This window comes from Lotus japonicus, chromosome 2 (genome assembly GCF_012489685.1).
Source record: "Lotus japonicus ecotype B-129 chromosome 2, LjGifu_v1.2".
NCBI lineage: Eukaryota > Viridiplantae > Streptophyta > Magnoliopsida > Fabales > Fabaceae > Lotus > Lotus japonicus.
This window is the reverse complement of record NC_080042.1, coordinates 5,641,706-5,661,566: the sequence shown is the minus strand read 5'-3', so window position 1 is coordinate 5,661,566 and position 19,861 is coordinate 5,641,706. Positions and strand designations below refer to the sequence as shown.

At 41.5% G+C, this 19,861-nt stretch overlaps 2 protein-coding genes across 2 annotated transcripts; both read right to left on the bottom strand.

Moving 5' to 3' along the window:
- Positions 1–2,299: 2,299 nt before the first annotated feature.
- On the bottom strand, positions 2,300–4,660 carry LOC130735960 (B3 domain-containing protein REM8-like). The gene is made up of 6 exons (XM_057587827.1): positions 4,577–4,660; positions 3,889–4,000; positions 3,526–3,634; positions 3,111–3,423; positions 2,617–2,695; positions 2,300–2,511 (listed from the first exon to the last, which is right to left on the bottom strand). The coding sequence occupies exons 1-6, from the start codon at positions 4,658–4,660 to the stop codon at positions 2,300–2,302; spliced, it is 909 nt and encodes a 302-aa protein (XP_057443810.1).
- Positions 4,661–5,027: 367 nt separating this feature from the next.
- On the bottom strand, positions 5,028–6,155 carry LOC130735959 (uncharacterized mitochondrial protein AtMg00810-like). Its single transcript, XM_057587826.1, has one exon. It carries the CDS (start codon positions 6,153–6,155, stop codon positions 5,028–5,030), a length of 1,128 nt encoding a protein of 375 aa, XP_057443809.1.
- Positions 6,156–19,861: the final 13,706 nt, after the last annotated feature.

Sequence of the window (19,861 nt, the reverse complement as noted above, 5' to 3'; positions counted from 1 at the left end):
GCGACACGTCATTAACTTTGCCTGTGAGAGCGACACGTCATGCTAGAAGTTGTTCTTTTCTAATATATATTGATATTGATATTGATGGGGTGGGGTTACGGTGGGTTTTTTAAAGGTTAGATTTTTTGTTTTTCTTTTTTTTTTTAATCTTCTATTCTCTGTTTTTTTTTTCTCCCCACTTTTATATTAAAACGGATCATTTCAGAGTTGCTAAACTCCCTAGTTAGTCTTTGGATTTTTAATATTATTGTGTTTGCAAACTTAAGGTTATGTTCTTCATGCAAATTCGTTCTTATTAATCCTCTTCATCTCTATTTCTGATCTAAGGTTTGCTTAGTTCCATAGCTTTGGAAATAAGAGTTGATGCCTGTTCGCTTAGTTCATATTAGTTCGTAACTGTTTCTTAATTGCTTAGTTTATGAAACAGTGAATTAATTTCCGCTTAGTTAATTAGTTCTCACGAATTAGAAAATTAATAAGGAAGAATTAATCTTTTGTAACCAATGAAGGTTTGTTGCACTTGAATGTTATAATTCGATGACTAACACTTTCCCTCTTCTGAATCTAATATATTTATTTATTGCTTTGTTATCTTGCAACCAAATCAATCAAAACCTCTTTTTATTAGTTTTTGTTTTACTCTAATATCAATTAATAATTCATCAAGTCCTTATGAGAACGATCCTGGTGTTCACCTGAAGTTATTTTTTCTGGATTAATATTTCTATTTTATTGGATTTATGTTTTGGTTACAAAACTTAGGAATTTAAGTTTCCTAAGTACTTAAGAATATAACTTTCCGGAGTACTTAGGAATTTAAGTTTCCGAAGCACTTCAGAATCCTAAACTTCGAAGGTTATTTCTAGCATTTTTTTAAAATACCTGGTGCCAAATCCCTTTCTTGGGTGCCAAATTCAATTCCCTAGATAGTATATACAGTAGAATTTACTAAATAAAATAAAGATACCACAAACCTAACTAGAGAACACCGATAAAATCCATATATAATATCTACACAACAAAATACCAAATATTTAGTCAACTTATTTAAACACCAAAAAGCATTACAATTCTGATAAACTATGTTCAGGACTTACATATTATAAGGATTAAGCACTACATTGCCCATTTCATTTCCTATATCATCCTCATATAAAATATATATTTACTTGCCTTGACATTAGGCAGGGCCGACCCAACATTAACGGAGGCCTAAAGAAAATTTTAAAGTGAGGCATTTTTACCTAAAAAAATATTTATTTATTACAATTTTTGGGGCATTTTTACTTTTTTTTCTCAGTAAAAAAAATTAGAGGGCTTTTCTACTTAGTAAAAAAAAATTTTTTTGAAAGCCTAAAACCCTTGCTTATGTGGCTTGGCCCTTGGGCGACCCTTCGGCCGGCCCTGACATTAGGCTTTGAAAATATGAACATGAAGCACATGAGCCTTGTTTATGAGTTCAAAGACACAAACATCTCCTACCACCAATTTACTTTCGCTTGCAAACCGGGCCCAACCTTTCGACAACTTGCCCGAACCTTGTTTTGGATAAGGATACAACTCAACAGGCCACAGTTCATTTTGATCAAATCGCAACAACAAGTGCTTCTTGTTATTTAAGTGCTTTCTCACAAAGGCACTAGGTACATCCTGATGTAGCAACTTATATTTAGATCAGAGCGAAACACTTCATTAAGTTACAACAATAACTGCTTGCTTGCTGCCACAATCATGATATAAATTTAAGATTTCATAAGGGCAAATGTAATTTTTTTTGAATCAAAGAGGGGTGATTAAACTCAAAGAATCAAACAAGGAACTACACTACTACAAATCTCAGGAAAGATATATACTCTTTTCTCTTTCATGGCAACCGGAAGATTAAAGAAATTTAGATCTTCCTGTGTCATATGTATTAGAAATTGGGAGGCCTATACTCAACCACAAAAGCTAGCTCAAGAGTTAAGGTTTGCACTATCCTTATAAAGCTTATCTTGGCTCTATCTCTAGCCAATGTGGGACTTCTAACACACCCCCTCACGTCCAGGATTGAACAGACTGGAACGTGGGATTAACAACGGGTGGCCCAATAATGGGAGGTCTCCACAACAAATGGATCTAGGATAGGCTCTGATACCATATTAGAAATTGGGAGGCCTATACTCAACCACAAAAGCTAGCTCAAGAGTTAAGGTTTGCACTATCCTTATAAAGCTTATCTTGGCTCTATCTCTAGCCAATGTGAGACTTCTAACAATATGAATATTTAATTATTTTTATATAAAATCTTGAAATTTTTTTAGATCGACACAGAATTGAATGTGACAATATTAATAGTATGTGACATGAGAGAGGATCCCTTCTCATTCTCTTCTTTCAGCACCTCTTTAATTTGTTGCTTAATAAACCTTACCTGTCTGTAATCCCTCCAGTTATTTGGCTTTATTTTGACTGTGAAATAGGGGTTTTCTGGGGTGAATTCATTAGCTCTTTTCTGAGTTGCCTTCCTACCTGTGATATGGAAACAAAACTACATGGTTTAAGGATGCACTCAACAAAACTTAGAAACTACTAACTCAACAAAACAACATCGCTGGCTTATAAGAAAAAAAAAACAGTATTGCTGTTTGAGATTTAACCTCTCCGAGTAATAGTACGTAGTTTCATTTTCTGCATCTATGATTATGATAGGGGACTGCATGAACAGTACTCGTGAACAGTAGCAGTTAGGAAGTCAATATTTAATTTATTAGTTGGGTAATTTTATGATTAGTGCAGTTAGGTAACTGCTATGGTTTGAATTTAAATAATATAGAAGTGGTTATAAATAGGAGTTGTATCTTCTGTTAGGATTATTCAAAAGTTGTGTGTTATGGTGGGAGAGGTCTAGACTCTCAAATTCCAGAATTAGGAGAGGCTGACTCTCGAAAACCAGTGCTTGTACAATTATTCTATAATATAATTATGTTCTTATCATATTCTTGCAGGGTCTAAGCCATTAACTCCATTTCCTTGAACTGAATCTGAGGTACAAAACTACAACCTTTACCTTAATGACCAAATCAAACAGAGTAATAATACTATAAGAAATACCAACATGGGTTAATTACCTTGTGGTGGAGGGGAATGAGGTTGATGTGATTCTCCCCCAGGTGGAAAGATTGATACTTTGAAAGAAAGAGGTTGTTTTTGGTCAATTCAAAAACACAAACATCCCCAACTTTCAAGTTATTGTCTGATGCAAATTTCTTCCATCCAGCACTAATTGTCCCTCTTCGAAGAAGATATTTAACATGCCAGGTCCTCCCATCGATGACATAAAGGATCATATCCCTTTGCTTGTTCTTCAAATGAATTCTTGCAAATTCTGGTGGAACTAACTGGATTTCATGACAAGTTAGAAGATATAGTGAAGATATATTTCTGCTTCAAACAAAAAGATACAAAAACAGTCACAGTGGACAAAAATGAAGTTAATCAAAAGCTCACTATGTAATAATTGACATAGGCAGGTTTCATGACAACTTTGAAAGAGGGTTTCTAGATGTGATGGTTCTGGCTTTGTTTGCAGCTTTAGTAATTTTAGAAGTTAACTCCATCCTTTTTAGGCATTCAAGGGAACCACCCAAATTCCCTGAAAAATTGAACAGCGTGGGTATGTTATTAAAAAATAACTTCAATCTCTCAAATGGGATCATGAAATTACAAATCATGAAAAACATACCATTCAATTTTTTACTAGTAGGTGCAAATGTTTATTTGTCAAATTCTTCCCCTTGAGATTGATGATGACCTTTAACATGCTGAGGCAACTTTGTCAATTTGGATCTTCTCCCAACATCTCCACTGAAGCAAATTCTTTCCAACCCTTTTCAAACCAAATATAACCATCTTCATGTTTATTCCAATGTATCTTCCGTTCTTTGTCATCTGGAGGCTTGAGAAACACTGGGTTTGACACATCACCACCATGTTCCCTGGTAAAACCATTTGGAAGCTTCTGCATAGAACTTACTGTTAGCATGCATGATAAAATTCACAGGCATACCAGAGAAATTCAATTTTTTTACTCAAATGTTCTGATAATGACTTTGTTCTATTTCATGATCACCCCAAATGCATGAAAGGAAGGTACTTTTTGTATACTTGGGGACATGCATGATGACCCAGAAGTGCTTCTTGCAGACAATTGGTCTTATATCATTTTTTTGGAAAAAGGCAAAATGAATTAGAAGCTAGCACAAGGAGTGTTCGAACTTCGAACCAAAACATTACAAGGTGAGAAAAAAGTAACTACAGATCAAAGGCAAACAGAACACCACTGTATGCTAAATCTGTGAAATGCAAAAGAAATTAAATGACTATACTATTGCTGTAGGATTGTTCAGCACAATAGACATGAAATCTAACAGCCCCTCACTACATAGGAATAAAATTCCACCCCCAATATTACTAGTTTATGCCCTGCAGTTCCAAGGATCTCAAGATTTCCAGCATATAATCACTCAGAGGATCCAACTATGCAGCAAGGAAAAAAAAAAGAATATCGCACACCACATATACTAAGAATGTTTACCAGCTTTCCAGCTTCAATACTTGTTGTTGTGATAATCTTAAAGAAAAACATTGCAGGGTGCTTATCTCGCATGTTGCAAGTCATGGATATTGGGAACAAAGTGATTTTGTGACTAAGATAATGAGATGATGGAGAACTGAGCTAGTATCTTACTTGATTTTGTTAGCTCACAGTGAAAGAAACAACTCAGAAGATGAAAGAAGATAATTGCAGAATGAAATTTCTCTACTTTATTCATTCATTGCTGTAGTATTTATAGTGCCACAAACACTTGCTACAAACATTACACACACACGGTTACAATTACACAGATACAACACTAACTGCCATTGCACTTGGCAACTTGCCAATGCAAATGGCATCTTCTAATTAAGTCCATTAGACCCAACTAACTATTAGGCCCAACTAACCATTATACAATTTGAATTGATTCTCAACACTCTCCCTTAATTCAAATGTCAGCAATAGAGACAACATCACATTCCTGTCTCAATTTTTCAAATTGGTCCCCTTTCACTGCCTTAGTCAGCAAGTCAGCAACTTGATCAAGAGTTCCACAATGAACAAGCTTCAGTCTTCCTTTCTCAACCTGTTCTCTAATAAAATGGAATCTTGTTTCAATGTGTTTGCTCCTTCCGTGAGCCACTGGATTCTTGGCAAGGTTAATGGTTGATTTGTTGTCAATCCTCAAGCATACTGAACCCTCTAACTGTACTCCAAGCTCAGTGAGTAAAGCACTCAGCCAGGCAGCTTGACATGCTGCATAACAACCAGCTATGTATTCAGCTTCACATGAGGAGAGTGCAACCACTGGCTGCTTCTTCGAGACCCAAGAGATTGGAGCTCCCTGAAACATAAACAAGTAACCAGTGGTACTTCTTCTATCCAACTTGTCACCACACCAGTCCGAATCAGAGAAACCATACAAATCAACATTACCTTGTCCTCCATACATAGGGAACCAGATCCCCAAATCACTGGTACCTTTAACATATCTCAGTACCCTCTTGGCAGCAAGTAAGTGAGATTTCTGAGGCTCACTCATGAACCTGCTCAAAACTCCAACTGCATAGCAAATGTCTGGCCTGCTGTTACACAAATACCTCAAAGATCCAACCAACTGCTTGTACTCAGTTGCATCAACCCTCTCTTCAACAGTTGAATCAAACTTCTGAATCACTTCAGCTGGTGTCCTTGAAGGATTACAATCAGACATTTTGAACCTTCCCAGAACTTCTCTCACATACTTCCCTTGATGCAGCAACACACCTTTATCAGTGTAATGAAATTGCATTCCTAGAAAGTAAGCTACCTTTCCCAAGTCAGTCATTTCAAACTCTGACTTGAGAAGCACCTTCAACTTGTCTATGTCATGAATGGAATCTCCTGTAATCAGAAGATCATCGACATACAAGCATACCAATAGAAGATTCTTGCCTTCACAATGCTTAACATACAGGCCATATTCAACTGAACACTTCTTGAAAGAATGTTCTACAAAGAAAGCATCTATCTTTTTATTCCAAGCTCTTGGAGCTTGTTTAAGTCCATAAAGAGCTTTATCTAACCTGTAAACCATGTCCTCCTTCCCTTTAATCTCAAAGCCAGGAGGTTGTGAGACATATACTTCCTCTTGCAGTGGTCCATTTAGGAAGGCTGACTTCACATCAAGGTGATACAAGGACCATCCTCTCCCACAAGCTAAAGCAACCACAAGCCTGATTGTCTCATGCCTTGCCACTGGTGCAAAGACCTCAAAGTAGTCAATTCCAGGTTTCTACAAAAACCCCTTTGCAACAAGTCTAGCTTTGTGCTTTATTACTTCACCCTATGGAGACAATTTAACTTTGAAGACCCACTTGACATCTATAGGCTTTTTACCAGTAGGCAAATTGACTAACTTCCATGTATTGTTCTTCTCAATAGCTCTGAGTTCATCAGTCATAGCATCATGCCAAACTTGTTCCTTCAGGGCTTCTTTGTAGCCAATAGGTTCAGAATCTACTAGCATTGCATACTGAATCAACTCTCCTTCTTCGGTGACTGCATTGTCAGTTGCAATTTCAAAGTCATGGAACCTAGTAGGAAGTTTCTTCTGTCTCACAGGTCTAGTAGCAAGCTGTACATTCTGCAGATTGCTTGAACCAGAACCTTGACCATCAAACAAGTCAGGTGGTTCATTGTCTGACCCACTATCCATATCAGAATCAGCTTCTGGTTGATAATTGGCATTCGGTTGACCACCTTGCTGATCATCATTAGCTTCATTAGGAACTGGATCATGAGTAACATCATGATCTTCAAATTCTTGAATGTGAACTGGTAAAATCTGATCTGAATCACCACCTTTTTGCCAGTTCCATTCCTCATTTTCACAGACCAAAACATCTCTATTAACAAGCAATATCTGAGTCATTGGACTATACAATCTGTAAGCCCCAGTAGCATGATAACCCATCAATATCACTGGCTCACTTTTATCTTGCAACTTGGTTCTTTTAGCATCAGGAACATGTTTGTAGGCTAATGAACCAAATACCCTTAAGTGTCCTACACTTGGTTTGATGCCAGACCATACTTCCTCTGGTACCTTGCCATTTAAACTCTTAGTAGGACACCTATTCAGTACATAGGCTGCAGTACACACTGCTTCTCCCCAGAAACTTGAAGGAAGATGTTTTTGTTTCAGCATGCTTCTAGCCATTTCAACCAGACTTCTGTTTCTTCGCTCTGCAAGGCCATTATGTTGAGGTGTGTAAGGGGCTGTTATTTCATGAAGAATCCCTTGCTCCTCACAAAATTTTGCAAACTCTCTTGAGGTGTATTCCCCCCCACCATCAGTTCTGAGTTTCTTCAAGTACTTATCACTCTGTTTTTCTGCTTCAGCTTTGAATCTTTTGAAGACAGGAAAAGCTTCACTTTTAAGCTTGATGAGATATAACCAGATCCTTCTACTGAACTCATCTATAAAGGTAATGAAATACTTGCTACCCCCTAGTGAAAAAACCTCAAATGGTCCACAAATGTCTGAAGAAACCACATCTAAAACATGCTGAGCTCTCAACTGAATACTCTTTACAAATGGCAAGCGAGTTTGTTTCCCAGCTAGACACACAGAACAAACTCTATCTGGTACATGAAGCTTAGGAATACCATAAACCAGACTTTTGGACCTCAAATCACTTAAACTTCTGAAGTTCAAATGTCCATACCTTTGATGCCAGAGATACGCCTCCTGATTTGTAGAAGTTGTCAAGAGACATTGAGGAGCTGAAGTGGTTATGTTAGCCTTGAAGGTCCTGTTCTTGGATAGAACTGACTTGAGCACAAACTTCCCCTTCGGATCAAACAATCTCAGCCCCCTTTTGTCTATTGTCACTGAGAAACCCTTTTCTACTAGCTGGCCAACACTAATCAGATTACACTTCAGATTTGGAACATAGAAAACCTCTTTCACAAGTGCAGGTCTGCCACCTGGTGTTACGAGAGAAATTGTTCCCTTTCCTTCAGCAGTAAGTTTACTATGGTCTGCTAAACTGACTTGTGTCTTCTTGGTGGCATCAAAGTCACTAAGCCATTCTCTTTGGCCTGTCATGTGGTTGGAGCACCCTGTGTCCAAGTACCAAACATCTGAAGTTTGTTCACCCTTATTGGTTGTAATCATCATCACAAGTGGTTCAGTATCTGAATCACCCTGTGCAAGATGTGCTTCTTCATCAGTTTTCTTGGATTGTTGCTTCTTCCCAGGACCCCCTTTACCACTATTGCATTCAGAAGCAAAGTGACCAAATTTCTCACAATTAAAGCATTGAATCTTGCTCTTATCAAATTTCTTCTTGATTTTTTCATGACCAGAACCTTTCTTGTTGTCTAATTTATCATCTTCACCACCTTGATCCTTTGATGAGGAATCTTCTTTGCCACGGAATTTTTGTTTACCCTTTTTCCACTTCTTTTTCCTTTCTTCAAAAGAGGAATTCTTCTTGGATTGAATGAACAAAGCACGTTCAAGTTCATCATCAGCTTTCCTGTCAGAAATTATGAGTTCCCTGGCTTCTAAGGTTCCTTGAAGATCTTCTAATCTCATGGTAGTGAGATCCTTTGTCTCCTCTAAAGTAGTGACTATGATATCAAATTTAGAAGGTAAAGTGCGAAGTACCTTCTCTACCAAACGAATTTCTGGCAGTTCATCACCACAGTTCTTCATTTGATTGGCCAAAACCACCAATCTTGTGAAATACTAAGCCACTGACTCATTCTTCATCATGTGCAGTGTCTCATATTGCCTTCGTAGAACCTGAAGCCGCACCTTCTTCACTTTATCATCACCACCATAGTACTTTTTCAGCAGATCCCAGGCTTCTTTAGACGTCACTGATTCAGAAATCTTCTCATAGATTTTAGAATCAACACATTGATGAATGTAGAGCAGTGCTTTCTGATCTTGCTTCTTTCTCTCCTTGAAGGCTGCCCGTTGTTCTGGTGTAGGATCCGCCTCCAATGGAGTGTAGCCATTATCAACATATTTAGCCACATCCTGAACATTGAAGATAACACGCATCTTCTTGCTCCATTGATCCCAGCTTTTGCCATCAAAGACTGGTAGATTTGTCAGAAGATTGCTGTTACTAGCCATTCTTCACACCAACGAGGAACCCACAATCACAGAAATTGAAGAGCCCAATTGAAGCACCACACGCACCCAATTGAAGCATCGAACACAGCCAAACGAAGCACCGCACGCACCCAATTGCAACACCGCACGCAGAACCTTCCTCACAAAGCCTCGGCTTAAGGAAGAGGAAGCAAGGACTCACAGAAATTGGGAAATTGTGAAATTTCCCCTTTCAAACCCTAGATCGTAAAAGCTCTTGATACCACTCTGTTAGCTCACAGTGAAAGAAACAACTCAGAAGATGAAAGAAGATAATTGCAGAATGAAATTTCTCTACTTTATTCATTCATTGCTGTAGTATTTATAGTGCCACAAACACTTGCTACAAACATTACACACACACGGTTACAATTACACAGATACAACACTAACTGCCATTGCACTTGGCAACTTGCCAATGCTAATGGTATCTTCTAATTAAGCCCATTAGACCCAACTAACTATTAGGCCCAACTAACCATTATACAATTTGAATTGATTCTCAACAGATTTGGCTATCACTAAATAAAACATGACCTTGGTTTTCAACTTGTCAAGGCCTGCGTGTGACACTTGGGATCGCTATTCAGAAATTCGATTGAGGCACATCTCACGAGTGTGGCCTGTACACACGTGGTGGAAAATAATTATATTTATCATATCGGCTTTGAGACAGAGTTAAGAATGAAACCCCCATCTTTTAAGTCTCATTTGATACCTCATATTAAACATAAGATTATATGATACATATACATTTAATAATTGTTTGGTGTTAAAAATTGTGTTGTATAGATTTATCCAGTGTTCTGAAAACCGGACCGGACCGGTCAGTTCGACCGGTTCAACCGGGAACCGCACCATTAGACGGTTCGGTCCGGGGTAATAATCGGAGGGTGAGAGGACCGGTGTAAAACCGGTGGAACCGGTCAAGAACCGGAAAAACCGATGAAAACCGGCGGTCAGAGGTCTAACCGGTTCAGGTAGAAGAAGCTTTTTTTTTCTAGAGTTGTTCACGTTCTCTGAAAATGAGAAAGTGAAATCTTACCATTCTGAAAAAAAAAACAAAAACCAAACGTGTACTATGCAAGCTTTCAACCATGTCGCAACTCTATATGCAATAAGTCTCTATTTTTTTTCCTCTGTGTTCTCTCTATCGGTTTAGGACTGAAAATAGAACATGATGAGAAGAAAGTTGCGCAGTGTTGTGTGGCTGTGATGGAAACACTAGAAATTAGAAAAGATAGATATTAGGGTTTCTTTTTGGGCTGGTTACATAGCTTTACAACTTGGTTACATATCCAATTGGGCTGCAAAGTGAGTAGGCCATTGATTAAAAACAAACGTGATCCCACTATTGAATAAAGCATTTGTTTTTTTCTTTCTTTGCTAACAAAATTTAATGGGCTGGTTATAAAATGTGACGTGTATTCAATATAGTATTAGAAAATGTGTATATTTTTTTAGTGTGCATAGCATTAATTGTAATAGTATTTAATATATTAATTGTATAAATATTGTTAAAATATTATTTTATTAATATCGGTTCAACTCCGGTTGGACCCCGGTTCAACCTTTAAACCTTAAACCAGTGTCTTGACCGGTTTAATGACCGGTCCGGTTTTCAGAACATTGGATTTATCAATCCTCAATACCCTCTTATATATATATATATTAAAATGATGGTTTTATATTATCCACCCTATAAATGATGGATGGACTGGGCGAGACCCTAGGGTCCCTCGCCCAGGGGCGCCAGCCCAGGGCGGCGTGCAAGCTAGGAAATTAGGCCTTCTTCCGGGAGGCCCAACTGACCCATTAAGAGAAGTTAGGGGCGCCAAGCCCAATCCCCAAATCTATAAATAAGGGACGGTTACCAATTCTAAGGGACTCTTAGCTCATTTCAGAAATAACAAGATTGAAATTCAGTTACTCTCTCTAAGCGGTTACGCTCTTACTCTCTCTAGATTCTCACATCACGATCCCTTCACTCTAGGTACCGTACCTCATCTCTATGTTCTTGGATAGAACATTTGGCGCCGTCTGTGGGGATTGGTAGATTTCGATTCCCGGACTACGTGGATTGTGATTTGGTCGAGAGAAATCTAATTTTCTGTGCAATTTTACTTCGATTTTTGGATTTTCGGTTAAAATCTAGTCATCTGACGGAACTTGATGGAGTCACGTCGCCGACGGCGCAACGAGGAGCTGGAGCAGAGGCACAGTTTCCCACCGCGTCGCGTAAGAAGCAGGTTGCACCGCGAAGAGGCGCACCGTGCACGAGGTGGTGACGCCAGATAGAAAAACGATTGTTTACAGGAGGAATTAGAGCACTATCGCCTCAAGTAGTGGGGTGAAGAAGTGAGGGAAGCTGAGGTCGTCGCGAAGTTCGAGCCGTTCTCAGCGGCGGTGAGAGAGGTGGCCATACCGGATGACATGAGGAGCCTTGTGTTGGCAGCGTGCAGCGGGCAAACTGATCCAAAGGATCATTTGCTTTATTTCAATATGAAGATGGCAATAATCGCAACTTCCGATGCGGTGAAGTGCAGGATGTTCCCATCTACATTTAAGGGCGCGGCGATGGCTTGGTTTATGACTTTGCCAAGGGGATCCATAGCAAAGTTCCGCGACTTCTCGTCGCAATTCCTTATTCAGTTCTCTGCAAGCAAGATCGAGCCGGTAACAATTGAAGATTTGTATGACGTTCGACAGATGGAGCGAGAAACTTTGAAGCGAGAACTTTGAAGCGGTACAGTAATGCGTCCATGAGAATTGAGGAGTCGGAGCCTCAGGCAAGCGCGCGCGCTTTCAAAAATGGATTGCTGCCGGGAAAGCTTAACAGCAAGCTGAGTCGGAAACCAGCGCACTCGATGACAGAGGCTCGTTCCCAAGCGAGTGCCTACATCCTAGAAGAGGAGGACGACGCATTCAAGAGGAAACGTGTAAAGGCGGAAAAAGTGAGCGGCCGAAGGAATGTGTCGCTGGCGGGAAAACGGATACGGAGAAAGGAAGCAAATAGTACACGAAAGGACAAGGAGGTCGTGCAATTTGTTGAGAAATTCGAAGGGAAGCAACCCTATTCGAGAAAGGAGGACGTTGAGAATTGGCAAAGTTGCTCCAAGAGGTGGAGGTGACGCAAGCAGTCGAGAGTGGCAAAAACGGAATTGATTCATGGCGAGGGGAGGAAGGTCGGACAAAGTGGTGCGAATATCACCACTTGGAAGGCCATGACACCAGTGACTGTTTCACGTTGAAAGGAAAAGTCGGAAGGCTGATCATAGCGAGGCGATCACGAGCAACAGACCGCGAATCAGACAAGGACCAATAGGGTGGCCGACGGCGAGCGCCAACAGCAGGCAGGAAGAGGACAAAGGTGGCAAGCAAGAAAGGAGCTGAAGAAACTTTCAACAGCGATGTCAAGTCGTAAGTTGAAACGATCAACACAATCGCATGGGGCTTTAGCGAGGGCGGCAGCACGTCGACGGCGAGACGAAAGCATGAGAAGGCGGTAGCATCAGTACAAGAGTATCCGGCCCCATTTGGTTGTCAACACCCGGATATAGTGTTATCGTCGGCAGATTTTGAGGGGATTGAGACGCACAAAGACGATCCAGTGGTGGTTATGGTAAGAATCAATGGCTTTAATGTGCAAAGAGTGCTTCTGGACCAGGGCATATCCGCGGATATCATTTACGGAGAAGCATTTGATCAGTTGAGATTAACATACAAGGATTTGAAGCCTTACACGGGGATCCTGGTAGGTTTCTCGAGGAAGCAGGTCAGGGTGCGCGGCTACGTGGATTTGTTTACGGTCTTTGGGGTTGGAGAAAACGCTGAGCTTCTGCGCATAAGGTATTTGGTCTTGAAAGGTTGTGGCGGCATACAACGTCATCATAGGACAGAACACGTTGAATCGCCTTTGCGCAGTGATATCAACGGCTCACCTGGCGGTAAAGTACCCACTGATTTGCGGCAAAGTAGGGAAAATCGCAGTAGATCAGCGAGGGGCAAGGGAATGCTACAACAACTTCCTTAGTTTGTATGGTAAGAAGGGAGTTAATGATGGGCACAAGTGTCATGAAATTGAAGTCTCTGAGGGCGGACGGGAACAACCAGCTGCACAGGACCAGAGCACCGCGAGCAGGCGGGAGCAGCAGATCAGTGAAAGCGTAAAAATGTCAGGAAAAGATCGAAGTCAGGACAGAGAAAGCCGAGAGATAGGGCGGAATGAACAATCTACTTGCACCATTGATAAGAGGCGTTGGGAGAATTGGGATATGGACGCATCCAGTAGGGGCGTGCTAGCAATTGAGCCCAGGCTTACAGCCGAGCAGGAGGGGCGCCTGGATAGGTTGGTAGAGGACAACGTGGACCTCTTTAGCTGGGAACAAGAGGAGGAAACGCTCCGGAGATTGTCCACATTCAACAAGCCAGTACAGTTGGCGAGAAGGAAGGTGAAAAGGGCGGAGCTACAGGGGGCAAGCAGGGAAGTTGGTCTGACTCAGGGTAATTGGATGACGGAGGAAGAAGGGAACTAGTCACAGTGCCGTCAGGATAAGAGAAGGAATAATATGAAGTGCGAGAACCCAGCGGAGGCCGCGGGTATGAGGCCAACAAATGCGGACCGACGCGTCGGGCGAGAGAATGAGCTAGGAAAGCCTCCCTTTAACTATAGGGTCGTCGAGCAGGGCGACGGGCCGAAGGATGGGGTGTTAGGTGTGGTGCTTTGATCAAGGGAGCCAGCGACAGAGCAAGGGCGCAGCGAGGAGACTGAAGAACTAGGACAAAAATAAAGATGCATTCTTTTTCTCCACCACGGGAGTTTTTTAACGAGGCATCCCTCGAATGTAAAATCTTTTTACAAATAAAATATACAAGGATATTCTCAGCAATACTCCTAACCCTCAACTGAATTGAGACGGCAGCCTGGTGGGAAGAATTCCCTGAAGGTGGCGATCCCAACACGACCTTGATGTCTGGGGATCGCTCCAGAAAGTCCGGCGCTGACCGTAGCCACCCGTTGGCGACGTGTGCGGATAAGCTTCTTATCCCAAGAACCTCCCCGAAATATGGGCGAGTAAATTCTCCCCGAAACGCGGGCGAGCATTTTTAACTAGGCCAAGCCTTGGGCAACCCTCATGGCCATTGGGTCCCGAGCAAGCATAAGTCCCCGCCTAATAAGGCTGGTAGGGCCACACCTGATCTTACGGGAAAAGTGTGTGAACAAAGTCTCGGTCAAAGACTGAGCAAAAGTCCTAGATATGCCCAACACACTCTCAAGGATATTCACGCGAAACTCATATTCAAGCACTAGAGACATGTGTGAAATGGCGACGTAACGTAAGGCGAGACACATAACGGGTTGCCAGACTCGCTTATTCATTCATTCACTCATTCATTCATTTATCCATTCACTATGTATTTGCTCGTTCATTCATTAAATCATGCACTCATAAAGAAAAGTCATTTATTCATTGCAATTTTGAGTAAATTAAAAAGGAGGGTTTCTCCTCATCTCATGGTATCGGTCGAGCATTCCCGCCATCTGCCTATCTAAGATGCGCCTCTGAAATATCAGTTGCGCCATCTCATTCTTGCACTCTTCTTGCGGTTCCTCCGTGTCGTTTGCTCGGAGCTCCAATTCCATTTCCCACCCACTTATCATCATGGTGAGTTCAACCTCCTCTCGGAAGAGACCTCCCAAATCTTCCACATACTCCAAGAAGATGCAGAGAGATGCCTCCAGAATTGCATCAAGCTCCATTGCCAACAACCGACAGATCAGATGCCTTATGTTCTCCGTTGTCGTTCTCTGATAGTATAATGCAGCATACAGGTTCTGCTCAAACGCGCTCTCCCTCAATTCACTCAGAATTCTCTCCATTATCCTTGCTATGAGTGTTTCTTCTCAAAGTATGCTTTCTCTTCTCAGAAAACCTTCTATTTATATTCGTGAAACGTTTGCTTGCATTTATCACTGAAACACCTTCCAAGACACTGTTACCAAGATCATCTTTGAATGTCTTAAATTCACTTGGCCGGTGGTAAACGATGATCCTCTGTTGGGATTGAGGAATGAGGTGTTTCAAGAATGAAGGTCAGGAATTTGCAGATTGGTTGACCTGCACGTTCGCAGTCCACATGATGGGCATGTTACGTATGGCTTACACGAGCCAGATCACCAAGACTCATGATGGGCATGGCTTCAGTGGGGGGCGAAGGCCCGAACTCTATTGCGGCTGACTTACGCAGTTAAAAAAAGAACAAGAAAAGAGTAGAGCGAAAAAAAGGAAAGCATGACGAAGCAAAACACAAAGGGAGCTCGAAATTTTCATTACAAGAGGACAGAAAAATAGATTGTTGTTGCATGGTTTATTTAAAGACTATTAATGTTTTTTGTCTTGCTCTATGTCTTCTTCGTTCAGGAAACGCTCGGCGACAAAGCCGGGAGGGTCGTCAAGACCACCCAATTCGGCGGGAGTCATGTAAGACCTGGATTTGCAGAACAAGTTAATTTCCGACTCACGCGTAGAATTAGTGTAAGCGTGACAGGAGTTTGATGTTTGAGAAAGATTAATGAAGAATAAAGTTCAGGAATTGCTTGAGGAATGTTGCGTAGTCGCTGTAGGAATTAGTGCGAGTTGTCTGCACACCTGCCTTATGGCGAGCGTGTCCAGAATAGGCTAATTTCGCTTTTAGAGCAACGTTTTACGTGAGATTTCGAATCCTTGGAAAATTTAAAGATTCTCTTTATTTTTCCTTCGACCAGCGTTTCATTTCGGAACCCTGGACTGTACGGACGATAGTATTCACTTTTCGGAAGTCCGACGACGCAAATTTCTTTGCTTGGAAACCCTAAATTCAAGCGCTGGATGAAGACTTTTTCTATTCGGGACTTCTAACGAAGTTTCCGTCCGCGTTGCCAGATTTGTTTCGACGTTTCCAATCTTTCTTCAGAAGGAAGTTTTGTCGTCTGACCATCACAGCAAAAAGTAGTTTTTCGGGACAGATTAACTTACACCGCTTTTGGGATTTTAGATATCGTTTTCCCCAAAAGTTAGAGATTTGTTTTGAGTTCTGGAAATCTGTCGCAAGAAACTCTCTTAGAATTCATCGGTGAACGTGATGCAAAAATCGGAATCGCGAAATTTTCATTTTCCCGCGATTTCACCTGCCTATAAATAGCTCAAAAATTCAAAAATATCCTCATTTTCATCCTCCAAGGCCGCGAGTTTGAAGGGGAGTGAGGGAGAAGAATTTTTCGCCAAAACTCGACCGATCTTCGTGCAGTTCGTCCCTACTTCAAGGTACCGAGGTAACTAGCTTGATTCTTACCTCTGATCACTGTTTCTACTGCGTTTCTTTAGTCGTTTCTGTGCTCAAAGTTTTGAGCTTTTTGTAAAACTGTCCGTTTTTCCTGATTTCTCGCTTGGGTTATCTTCCCTACGTGCCCAAGAGTCTAAAACCTCCGTCAGTATTCGCCGATTGTGATCGAGTTGTCAAGGATCTGAAAAACTGATTCAAAACCCTTTTTGTCGCACATTTCGAAACTTTACTGTCGAAAAGTCGTAATCTGACTTCGTGCCTTTCGGATTTGTTGTCACGGATATCGTTAGGATCATTGCTGTCAAATTTGTTTTCCGAACTGATAACTTTGAGGTTTTTAGCTTTTATTTTGGACCAAAACGCCCCTGAACAGCCGTATTTTGATCCGATCGTCCGAAAATTGTTGCGACAGTTTCTTTGCCTTAGTTTTGTCCTAAAACTACCTTGTAAACAGATTTGATCGAAGAAAAAGAGCAGGAGCTCTTTTTCCTCTTTGGCCGAGAGCTTGTAGTGATGGGGGGGAGTTTTCGTTTTCGAAAACTTGTCTTTTCGTACTCGAATGTCATATTCTGAAGCTTGAATGCTTTGTCTATCGTTTATGAGTTGTATTGCGATCGAACTAATCGATTTTGTTTGGATTCTGCTTTGTTTTTCTCCGAGGTTCAGTTGAAGGAACTTTGGGAGTTTCAGAGCAATCGTGTGAAGGGAACTTTAACCACGAGACTGGAGCAGCTCGAGGTTAGGGCAACTTACTATTAGCTATGAATGCATGATAGGCGTCGATGAATTCGACTTATGCTTTGCTATGATGTTGATTATGTTGATGAACTGATGTTATGATGTTTTACATAACTGATGATGTTGAGATGTTGTTGGATTGTGCGTTTTGACGCGACTTCGGAGTGGAGATTCATTGATCTGGTGATCTTTGATATTTCGGGTTGGATGAACAACCCTAGGCAAGTTCAAACGTGGGGTTGAGACTTAGCCATTCGTTGGTATTCGTTGAAATACTTAGACTTTCCCCGGGAAACTTCTTTTGGAGGGTTTTTGGAAAAATTAGGATGATTAGAATTTCGAAAACTAGAGACTTCGGAAGACTTAGACTTTGAGAAATAAACTCATAACTTGACTAATCCAATTCGAAACGTTTTTACTAAACGAATAATCATAGGAGAAAATAATTGCGAAAGAAGGGGAAAAGTCGACTTTTGTTGTGGGTTTTGGAATTGGGGAAGCCACTGAGGTGAGCTACGGTGATGATTGAAAGTCACCGAGTACTCTAGTACTCTTGGGCGTGTTGTTCGAGTTGTGTTGTATTGACCGACACTAACTCTGGGTTTTGGGTGTTGGGGTTGTGTTGTATTGACCGACACTAACTCCGAGTCGTGTTGTATTGACCGACACTGACTCTGGCTTTGATTTTGGGTTTTGCTGTGGGAGTTGTGTTGTATTGACCGACACTAAGTCCGAGTTGTGTTGTATTGACCGACACTAACTCTTGGGTTGTTGAGATTGGGTTTTGAGCTAAACACTTGTGTTGTGAGGACGATTCGATGTTTGGCTAACCATATTGCATCATGCATCATATGGTGAATAATGGGAATGGTTCACCTGGTGAATAACGGGAATGGTTCACCATTGCATTTTTGGTGAATAACGGGAATGGTTCACCTGGTGAATAACGGGAATGGTTCACCAATGCATCATTTGGTGAATAACGGGAATGGTTCACCGATGCATATTCGACAAGGAACGGGAATGCTTTGTCGAGGATGAATAACGGGAATGGTTCATCCATAGTGAAGAACGGGAATGCTTCACTTGTGGCGAACGGGAACGCGTCACTTATATCCGGATCATATTGATTTCATTTCACGCATACATTCACTCTGACTGGAATTGTGTGCTGTTTGATTTATTGAAGCATTGTTAGAGCCAATAACATGCTAGGATTGCTTATATATATATCAACATATATCTATACCCCATATCACATGTTGAGTGTATATCTAGTTATTCCCGTGAGTTGACCCTGGCGCCTTGGCTTTGGTTGCATGTTTGTGTTTGGGCGGTCGGCCTGCTGCCAGATGTCGATGGCCGACTGGTTTTCGATGGTCTCTCCCTCGGGGGGGATCAGGTATGAGTTGGTGGATCGTGATGCCCCCACCGCTTGGGTGATCTATCTTGTGGGTCATCGGGCGACGTACCGGGGAAGGGTCATGGAGGACCGGACTGACGAGCGTGGACGTCCGACGAAAGGAGCTTTACGACGCATGGAGCTGAGCTTCAACTTTCCGACTTCAGTTCGCTGTGGATTCGGTACTAGGAGGGTAGGTTTAGGCAGGCGTCATGTTTTGTGTAGAGCTCTGATTCGTTTTGCTTTTGGGACAGGGTAGGTTCCCGACGCATGACTTTTTGTGTGGTTCTCTTACTGAGGGATCACAGTGAGTCAGTTGGACTGTAGGGGTCTTTGCTTAGGCCATTTTGAGGCCGACTTTCTCCTAATGGATTGTAATTATAATTCTCTCACTCACACTTCTGGATCTGTATATATTTGCCTACGAGCACACTACTTCGGAGTCACTTCGAATGCGCGTGACGTGGGAGTGTAGCTGAGGCTGTACATGTTTATATTTGGGTGTACATCGGTTAGTTTAGTTGTTGGGTTATGTTTTTATTTTCTATTGCTTTATTTAAAAGGAATCAAACGAAAAAAAAAAATTACCTGTTTTCCGCGTAAAGTTTATTTTTGGTTACTAAAGTGACACCTGGAAATCGGGGTGTTACATTGTGGCATCAGAGCTTAGTTGAGTCTTTTGGGAGTCTTTGGGGAATAGGTCTTCTGTGCTAGGTAGTGTGACTCTGCAAAGAGTGAAAATTGATTGTCTGCAGAACGATTTTTCGTTCTAATTGATTGCTTTGTTACTTAATCATATGGAATAGTTTTGGTACTATCATACGATTAGGACTAACAGTTTTCTTGGGGGTAACAGACGATGGTGAACACGAATCAACTAGCAGAGATGATGGCCACTATGGCCAGGCGATGACTAACCAAGCGAATGACAATGCTTTGAGGCGTGCGGCGGAGGAAGCGCGTGATCAACACCAGCGTCAGATGGAGGCGACTCTGGATCAGAACAAAGGTTTGAATGATTTCAGGAGACAGGATCCACCTAAGTTTTCGGAAGGTACTGATCCGGACAAAGCGGATCTCTGGATTGAGGAAATCGAGAAGATCTTTGGTGTGTTACAGACTGCTGAGGGAGCCAAGGTGGGAATGACAACCTTTCTGCTGTTGGGTG